Here is a 10,343-nt window from a genome sequence, read left to right as displayed (position 1 = left end):
ATAAAAATAATATAAAAATATGTATAAGGAAAAACGAATATTCATCACCTCAGTAATCTGTTTAATGCCCTTTACTTTAGGAGCAAATAATCTTATCAATAAAATAAATTTAATATTTCCAAAATCACGTCTTAATAGTGTAATCCTTGATTATATTGCAAACAAGATGTGACTTGTTACTATGATTAGCTCCTCCAAAAGTGATTAAGTTTCAAAATGAATTTACCACATTACTAACAACATATAAATAGAGATACTTCAACCAGAAAAGGAATCATATACACCACACTTAATCCCTGAAAATAAATACCTAATAAAATATTTTATATTCTTTTTAATTTGCTTAATTGAAGAGAAGTGAAGTTTTGAAAAAATTAAAAATACAACCCTAATTAAAATTACTACCCGTAATATACATGTACTTCCAATCACCATTATTTCCACCAGATCACCAAATAAACAAAATCCCAATTTACAAACACTCTATCTTTTATTCTCTCATGGCTTCTTTCAACAAATGTTTGTGACTTGAAACCTTTCACAGTAGATAATAATAATGAACTATTTAATGTTAGTTTAGGTGATAAAATCCAATAACAAATGCCAAATTGCAACGACGATAACCCAATAGATAATAATAATAATGAATTCAAAATCAATTAAAAAAAATTTGACAAAAGAAATAATTCATATGTCAAATAAATTATATAACAAATTAAAAAAAAATATGAAATGATTTTCAGTAACATAATCCCGCGCGAGGTGCGGGTCGTTTACCTAGTATTAATTTATAACTGATAAAATATTATATTTAAAATCTATTGGTTTGTATTCAAGTTGTTATTGTATCATCATCGCCATAGAGTGTGTGTTTGTAAATTAGTGAAATATAATCGTTTATAATTTTGTACCTTCCGGACGTTATTTCATATATCGTTATAGAGATAAAAATACATATGATTGTGTACCCGATTTCCCTCTCATATATGGATACTTTTACTTGTTTTTTTTGTCGTTTTTTTCCTTCATTTTTAGCCTTTATATTCACTGATGCAGCGTAGCATTGATCCTTGATGGGCCTTTTAGTTTTACGTGGCCATCAAGTTACGGTCTTGTTTTCTTTTCCATTTTATAGTTTAGTCGGTTTCTCATCGTTTAGGCTTAGGGTTTTGTTTTGATTTTCCTGTGTCTCTATAAATAGAGAACGCAGAAGCATTGTACATTCATTCATATTTTTGCATCAATAAAAACCAAAAAAAGAGGTAGTCTTAACTACCCAAAAAAAGAGCTTTGTTTGTGGAAGCCCTGCAAAGAGGACTTGCAAACCTCGTCGACTTCGATATCGCAACTCGATCTCGACTCTATCTCTTGCGTTTACACCTTACCCTCTCTCTTCACCGTTGCTCTGTTTTACACCCTCAAAACAGAGTATCGAGTTGCTTTGTTTTTCTCTCCTCACCGCTGTTACGACTTGCTCTGTTTTCCACCACCAAAACAGAGTGTCGTTCTTTGTTCTGCTTCCGCCCCCTTATCAAATTTTTATAGCACTACAATAGCAATTACATTATACACTCGATAAATAAGTAAAAATGAGTTTTCGATCACAAGTGATGGAACATTACGTCACAAACACACTTTCTTCTCACTTCTTTTTCTAGAACATCATACATCGGCTCTAGTGTCGGTGAGATCCATCTCCGAAAGCGGGCAGCTTGAATATGACACATTTAATGAGAGACATTTCTTACTAAGCGGACATTTTAGTGAAATCATTTCAATTTCCTCTTTTAATAAGATAATTTTCTCATGTTTTGAGAGATATAATACAAACTTCCTCCTCATTTCAATGTCCTTTGATTACATGGTTTCGTCATGATCTTCGCTCTCTTTACCCACTTGGTTTAGATCTTGCATCGTGGAGTGGCATGGTGGTTTTATCTTGGATCCTTTTTCCGGCACTTGACTTTTGGGAATTCGTTCTCAACCTACATGCTGCCTTCTTTTTCAGGGATCTGAAGATTCATCATCTTTAGTGCGAGTTAGGTTTTTAAAAACTCGTCAGATTCTTTGTATTACAGTGTGATAATTTATCGTTTTGCGGCCAGTGATTTGGTCTTGGTCAGATTTCCGTCACTTTATATGGCATACCCCCTTATTGGATTTCACTATTTTTATGGTTTCAATACCACTTTATCTTTGCTTTAGATGTTTGTTCGTTAGCTTTCAAGCTTGTTATCTCTTGAATTGTAGTTTAATCCAGATGTTGTGTACTTGCTTAGACAATATACTGTGGCTTTCTTTCCAATTTAGTTATATTATGTTTCCGAGAAGAAAGTACCAAACCTTTGTTGACAAAAAAAATAGTAGACTAAATGTCGTTGAAATGCTTAAACATTAGTAGGAGTTTTTTAAGACTTGGTGTTAAGGAGCTGTCTAAAAACTGGTAGGACAACAAAACATTTTAAATGACAGCCTTTTCTTGTCAAATATTATGTTTTTCGATTATTTTCAAATGACTACGTATGTATATTTTCAATGAACAGAGATCTATGAAGTATATTAATTAATTTTTAAAAAGCTTGAACTTCTAACCGGTATTTTGATAATCTTGTTTTATTATAGGTTGGTTGCTAATAATAATGTACAAATTTTAGAATATGTACAATGAATTTTAGTGGTACCTTTTTATTTTCTAAGATAATTTGATCTAGGCCTGGGCATAAAAACCGTACCCGAATATCCAACCCGGAACCCGACCCAAAAAACCGGGTTTGGATTAGGTACGGATTTGTCTATAAAACCTTATTGGGTTCTATTTTCTAATACCCGTGGGTTCGGGTTAGGGTCGGGTAATATCCAGTACCCGTTTAGGTACCCATTAAACCCGAACATGTAAACATATTTATAATATTTATCATTAATATAATACAATTACCCCAAAATTATGACTATAATTTTGAATATTTCATTTAGTTTTATATCTAAATATCAAAAATAATCAAAATATCTAAAATATTTTGTTATGTAAGTCAAAATTTAACTAAATTTATTTAAATTTAATTATATTTTTTCGGGTACCCGGTAGTTCGGGTACTAATCGGATTCTAAAATTTGTAACCCAAACCGATCCGAACCCGATAGTACCCAAACCGAACCGAACCCATATATCTAAAAATACCCAATAAGTTCTTTTTTTCTAAACCCGTTTACCCAAACCCGAATAGGTAATACCCGAACCCGAACGGATTACCCGAATACCCAGCCCTATTGATCAATATTGTGTCGCCTTTTGCAGTTACGTGATTAGGAGATGATTTTATATGGCAATATATGAAAATATGGAGCAACGACTAGTATTTTGGTAAGGGTTCTTATAGATTTTAGGGCCATCCAAATTTCTATGTAGAAAAACTAGTATTTTCGTAATGGTTAAGAAAAAGATAATGCAAATATATTTAGGAACTGAATTACCTAAATTTATCTTAATGTATTTAACATAGAAAAATGTTTGGTTGGATAATATACAGTATGTGATAATTGAAAAATGTATTTCCTAAAGATGATTGCGATTCCTAAAGACATTTTGGTTTCCATAATTTTATGTATATTTTTAAAAGTTAAATATACATTTGTTTTCTTGTCTATATATAGTTTCACCGTTTCACGTACCTTTTTCTCTTGTCAAATTCAAGATTAGTACTTTTATCTCTAAAAATATATTGTCAATCAAACTAAAATTCATCTCATTCAGAATGCTCTCCTCCATCTATTACCAGGGTAATGGAGTAATGGAAGTTATGCGGACAGTATGACTTTATGGTTAGGCTCGAGATGAAGTTTCACACATTGCAAAGAGTTTTGATTTTACTTTAAACAGTTACGTTGTTGTACTCTCTAACAAAGTTGTAAACCAAACTCTCCATGTAAAAAAAAATTCCGAATAAATTTTACATTTAAAAAAAAAAAAGAAAATCATACAAACTTCAACAAAACAAAAAAAAGAAATCAATCTCTTGATAATCCTGAAAACGACAGTGTCCGTTGCGTTTGGTTTAGTCATACAAATCGAGTCTACAATTTCCGGTTCAGTGTAATCCCGGTTTATTTTACACATTACTGTTTTAGTCATCACTGTGAAAAGCTTCATTTCTTCTTCTTCTTCTTCGAGACGATGCAATCAATTCCACTGTTTCTCAACAAAAATGGCGACTTTGAAGCCACCGGAATCTCAATTACTAAAAACCCTAACATCAATCCTCACTTCAGAAAAAACCCATTTGCTCGAAACCCTAAATCCCTACATCCCCCAAATCACACAGCCTCTCCTTACCTCTCTCCTCTCTTCTCCTTCACTCGCTAAGAAACCCGAAACCCTAGTCTCATTCTTCCAATGGGCTCAGACTTCAGTCCCAGAAGCGTTTCCATCAAATTCACCTCTTCCCCTTCTCACCGTCGTCCGTTCTCTCATCTCTCACCACAAATTCGCCGACGCCAAGTCTCTTCTCGTCTCCTACATACGCACCTCTGATGCATCTCTTTCTCTTTGCAACTCTCTCATCCACCCGAATCTTCATCTCTCGCCTCGTCCCTCTAAGGCTCTATTCGACATTGCTCTCAGTGCGTATCTTCATGCTGGAAAGCCTCACGTTGCGTTACAGATCTTTCAGAAGATGGTTCGGTTAAAGCACAAACCAAATCTGCTCACTTGCAACACGCTTCTCCTTGGTTTAGTTAGGTACCCTTCTACATTCTCTATCTCGAGTGCTAGAGAAGTGTTTGATGATATGGTTAAGCTTGGTGTTTCGGTAAATGTGATAACTTTCAATGTTTTGGTTAATGGGTATTGCTTAGAAGGCAAGCTTGACGATGCTGTAGGGATGTTAGAGAGGATGGATAGTGACTTCAATGTGAATCCTGATAATGTTACTTACAATACGATTCTGAAAGCAATGTCTAAGAAAGGTCGTTTGAATGATGTTAAGGAACTGTTGTTGGATATGAAGAAGCATGGATTGATGCCAAATAGGGTTACTTACAATAATTTAGTGTATGGTTACTGTAAGCTGGGTTCGTTGAAAGAAGCATTTCAGATTGTGGAGCTGATGAAGCAAACAAACATATTACCGGATCTTTGGACCTATAACATGCTGATCAGTGGGCTTTGCAATGCCGGTAGTATCAGGGAAGCTCTTGAGTTAGTGGATGAGATGAAGCATTTGAAGTTACAGCCAGATGTGGTTACTTACAATACATTGATTGATGGGTGTTTCGAATCGGGGTTTAGTTTGGAGGCTAGGAAGTTAGAGGATCAAATGGAGAATGATGGAGTTAAACCTAACCAAGTGACTCACAATATATCTCTTAAGTGGTTTTGTAAGGAAGAGCAAAGGGAAGTGGTTACTAGAAGGGTTAAGGAATTGGTGGAAGTGCACGGGTTTTGTCCTGATAGAGTAACTTATCATACTCTGATTAAAGCATATTTGAAAGTAGGAGATTTGAGTGGTGCCCTTGAGATGATGCGTGAGATGGGGCAAAAAGGCTTTAAGATGAATACTATTACCCTTAATACCATTCTTGACGCTCTATGTAAAGAGAGGAAACCTGATGAAGCTCACAATTTGCTGAATAGTGCGTGCAAACGAGGATATATTGTTGATGAGGTTAGTTATGGCACATTGATCACAGGATACTTCAGGGGAGAAAAAGTGGAGAAAGCTTTGGAGATGTGGGATGAGATGAAGAAGACAAAGATTACTCCTACCGTGAGCACGTTCAACTCTGTAATTGGAGGTCTCTGTCACCATGGAAAAACTGAGCTAGCAATGGAGAAATTCGATGAGCTTGCAGGGAGTGGTTTGCTTCCTGATGATAGTACATTCAATTCAATCATCCTCGGATACTGCAAAGAAGGACGGGTCGAAAAAGCATTCGAGTTTTACAACGAATCGATCAAACACTCTTTCAAGCCTGATAACTATACATGTAACATTCTTCTCAATGGTCTTTGTAAGGAGGGTATGACAGAAAAGGCTCTCAATTTCTTCAATACGCTTATCGAGGAGAGAGAGGTTGATACAGTTACATACAACACGATGATCTCGGCTTTCTGCAAGGACAAGAAGTTAAAAGAAGCATATGATCTTCTATCAGAAATGGAGGAGAAAGGACTGGAGCCTGATCGGTTTACGTACAACAGTATCATCACTTCACTTATGGAAGACGGTAAGCTGAGTGAAGCAGATGAACTGTTGGCGAAAATTTCTGAAAAGTTTGGCTTGATGAAGCAGAATTTGCAGGCAGAAACAGAGGAAAATGAAGCAACAACAAGTGAATCAAAGGAGGAACTTAACACTGGAACTATTGCTTACTCTGATGTAATAAATGAACTCTGTAGTAGAGGAAGATTAAAGGGCCATTCAATATCTTGAAGGAAGAACATTTTTTTTTCATTTTGCATCTCGATTGTCTTAAATTATACTTTGCTAAAAGACATTATAATATAGTTTCCATATGTTTAAAATGATTTTAATTTTTAAAAACAATTGTATATAGGGAGATAACTTTTCAGAAATATTTCAAGTGACATATATTACATCAATCTTAACATACAAAACAATTTTGAAAGTTGTAATTCAAATAAGAAAACCTAAGACTGAATTATTTATATTTCTAGGAATAGTTAAAGTCAGTTTGATGCTAAACGAAAGAAAAGTTATTCCTCTAATTATTACTTGGAAAAATGTCAAAAAAATCCGTGAACTTACCAAAATTAATGAAAATAATCATGATTTTTGCTTTTGCTGAATTAATCTTCCAATTTTTATGAAATCCATGATTTAAGAGAACAGATCGACAGTGTGAAGAATACCCAGAACATAATGGAGGCGATGAGACTCGTGGAACATAACAGATTGATTCTTCCGTTGCGGCTTCCATATTGAAACAGAGCACCGAATCATGCCACATAACTAGGAAAGAGCGTCACAAGAGAAAGTAGAGACAAAGAGGATATAAAATCTGGATGGAATTGGGGTTTTAGTTTTATTTGCTCCTCAATTATCAGCAAAGCCAAAAAAAAAATCGAGTACGAGGTTGTTCGAACCGATTACCCTCGAGAGAAGAATACTCACTTATACCACCAGACTAATCTAATAAAACTGTTGCGTTATAAATTGTAATTATATATATATAGTTGAGCACGCAGAGTTAAGATTTATTGCCTATGTAACGCCGTTAACGGCTGTTAAATTGTGGATGTAATCTGCTAACAATAAAAAAATTGAAATATTTGTAGACCAAAGAAAAAAGACCAGGTATTAAACGTCTAAATAAAAAGTAGATGGAGTATTTTTCGGCTTTTTCTCCCTTTCTAAACAATATCATAACGTAAAAATTTGTTTTGCTATTTAAAAATATTATGTTAATGGATAACCAAACCGTTAAATTTTTGATATAATTCAAATTCATGTTTTATTTGACAAAATCAACTAAAGTTGATATTTTTTTTAAAAATAATTCAACAATAATACATATACTAGATTAAGACCCGTGCTAGAGCACGAGTTGAAATTCATTTTATTTATATTATAATTTTTATATAAAGTATAATTTATGTGATTGTTTTAAAAAGTTTTTTTAGATAAGACATTATGCAATAAAATCATATGCTAAATATAATGGCTTCAAAAAAGACATTTGTTTTGTAAGTTTTATATTGTTAATGATTCTAAATAATTATCCGTGCTATAACACTAGTTAAATTTTATTTTATACAAAATTTTGTATATTTTATATTTTAAAATAAAATTTTAATATGTTGTATTAATTTATGTATGTGAAGTTATTTCAACAATGTATATTCTACATTATGACTTGAATATTATTATAATACATAATGTTATTATAATACATAATTTTGACTTATAATTAAAAGTCAAACCTAGAACACGGTGTATATAATTGACCCGGTACTCAGTAAATTTTTTTAATTCAAATAGATATTATTTTTAAAGAATAATATTACTAAATCTTGAAATATTTTATAGATTGAACAATTTGGTATATCGAGAAATAAAACTATTTTTAATTATAATAAATAATATGATAATTTATTTGTTTCACAAAATAGACTCATATATAAAAATGAGAGGTGAAGTATAATGATAATTAACAAATTAATATGTTAAGTTAGATATCAAATTTTTATAATATGGATGAATAATTTAATAAAGGAAATTAATATGGTAAGTTAGATGATATCAAATGATTCTTTAGAATATTCTCTTTAAGATTTTTGGAAATAAATTAAATTTGCACCCACAGACACACTATTTAACTTGTAACCAATTAATTTATAACCTATTTGTAACAACTTATTAAAATTATATAGTTTTATTATTTTGTATTTCCATTTTATTATATAGGAGATATATTTTTTTTAACAATAAGTATAAAATTGGCTCAAACAAGCCAATACAAAGGAACATTGTTTAGGTAAGTAACAAAAATACATAATTTTATTTGGAAATTAATAGAAAATAGATATTTAACCTACCATATGTAAAATTCATGTTTTTCTCGCCACTTTTGGTAATTTGATATTTTTTCTTTTTGACATTTTTCCAATTGGTATTGGCCCAAGTCATATTTGACAGGCCCAGCTATAGCTCATCAAATTATCTCTTTATTATTGATTTTTTTTTTTTTTTTTCCAACAATTGTCTTTTTCCCAATCTCTTCTTCTTCTCCCCTGAGCGAGAAAAAAAAAAAAAAAAAGTTCTATCGTCCGTGAAAATTTCTGGTGTTCTTCTCTCATACTTGCGGATTGTTTCTTCAAAGGTTGGTTTCTTAATTCGATTTCAGTTAAGATTGTATCTTCTCTCTGTATTTCGTTAAGGGTTTTAACTGTTCCATCGATTTCAATCGTTTTGGTTTTGAGTATATGATTTACATGTTTCCATTACTCTTAGGTTTTGCGGCAATATGTTACCCATAAGGTTGTGTCTTTCTTACATGGAATTTAGAAATTAATGGTGATTTATAAGGTTAGGATTCTAAAATCGTTCGTCTCCTGTTTTAGGGTTTGAACAAATTAGCTCTATCTCGATTTGAATTTGCATCAAGTTCTGATTTTTTTTCATTGAACCCAGTTAAATTTCTTGTTTGCATCATCTCTTTATGTGAATTTTGTGTTCATTAGGTTCCTGTGTTATTTAGTTAGCTTCAATCATGACACAATTTTTTTTTTTAAATTGAACTCAGTTAAGATCTTACTTGCATCAGCTTGATGTGTGGATTCTGTTGTTATTTGGTGCCTTAGGTGTTACATAGTTTTGAGATGTAGGTATTATTATTACTTGTACCACTTTGGTTCTTGTTCTCAAGTCTCAATGCTGTATTGGATAACTCTATTTTCTCTATTGGTTTTTCTTTGCAGTTTTGTACACTTGGAAATATGGTTAATGCGAGAAGAGTGCATCCGGATTGTATAAATGCTTCGAATCCTTATCACGAGTGTGTCGAGTTTTGCTTTAAGAAAATTGCTGAAGTGAAGGCAAGATTGGAGGAGGAGAATGCAGGTTTGTGTTCTTTCTCTCTTCTAGTTGTTTAGCTGTGTTGATTCGTTTCCTGTGATTATGTTTTATGATTTTGATGCGTAGCAGATGCTGTTTGAAGTTTATTGTGTGCTGTTTTGCGTAGCAGATGCTGTTTGAAGTTTATTGTTTGTTTGCTGACACGGATATAGACTTGTTATTTGTTAATGTGATGTTCTGTCTGATGAAAAAATCGTGTTGTTCTTAAATCTGAGACTTGTTTTTCTTTTTTTGCCAAAAGGATTAGTTGAAGCTGTCGGTGGGGGTGGTCACCCTAATGCTAAAGTTCTTGAGCAAGCGAGGGATTCGCTCGATGATAAAAGAATAGAGGAAGTTAGTTCTGAAGAAGAAGAGGAGGAAGAGGATAACCAAGAACCTGAAATTGACGTGACCCAACTTACTGGGAGGAAGAAGAAGTTGTTTGAGTTGAGACTTAAGATGGTAAGTCTTTTTGTACATTCAGTTGTAACTCTTTAAAAATCCAAAGATTTTATAAATGTAATAACTCTTACATTTTTCACTTTAACTTTTTTTTAGAATGAAGCTAGAAAATCCAATCAGACGGATGTCGGGAGTGAAAAGAAGAAAATGGAAGCACCAACAGAGACGAAAGGAATCTCAAAACAGAAATGGTTGGAGGAGAGGAAGAAAAAGATTGGGAAACTTCTCGATGCCAATGGTTTAGATCTGACAAAGGCTTATATGCTCGATACTCAAGAAGCAGCAGAATCAAAATACAAAAAATGGGAA

At 32.8% G+C, this 10,343-nt stretch overlaps 2 protein-coding genes across 2 annotated transcripts in view; both read left to right on the top strand.

Moving 5' to 3' along the window:
- LOC104766989 (pentatricopeptide repeat-containing protein At2g16880-like) lies at positions 4,004-6,520 on the top strand. Its single transcript, XM_010490982.2, has one exon. It carries the CDS (start codon positions 4,203-4,205, stop codon positions 6,426-6,428), a length of 2,226 nt encoding a protein of 741 aa, XP_010489284.1. The 5' UTR covers positions 4,004-4,202; the 3' UTR covers positions 6,429-6,520.
- The window catches only part of LOC104766988 (pre-mRNA-splicing factor syf2), an 8,988-nt gene continuing 7,374 nt past the window's right edge, over positions 8,730-10,343 (top strand). Inside the window, exons 1-4 of the mRNA XM_010490981.2 lie at positions 8,730-8,838; positions 9,437-9,578; positions 9,835-10,034; positions 10,131-10,327. Of these exons, the coding sequence (XP_010489283.1) occupies positions 9,455-9,578; positions 9,835-10,034; positions 10,131-10,327 (521 nt within the window). The 5' untranslated portion in view covers positions 8,730-8,838; positions 9,437-9,454. The remainder of the gene's footprint in view (positions 8,839-9,436; positions 9,579-9,834; positions 10,035-10,130; positions 10,328-10,343) is intronic.

Source organism: Camelina sativa, chromosome 19 (genome assembly GCF_000633955.1).
Source record: "Camelina sativa cultivar DH55 chromosome 19, Cs, whole genome shotgun sequence".
Taxonomy (NCBI): domain Eukaryota; kingdom Viridiplantae; phylum Streptophyta; class Magnoliopsida; order Brassicales; family Brassicaceae; genus Camelina; species Camelina sativa.
Note: the sequence above shows the minus strand (reverse complement) of the source record. Positions and strands in the feature narration are given on the sequence as shown.

Coding starts and splice junctions, on each gene's coding strand:
- LOC104766989 (XM_010490982.2), top strand. CDS start 4,203: ATGGCGACTTTGAAGCCACCGGAATCTCAATTACTAAAAACCCTAACA.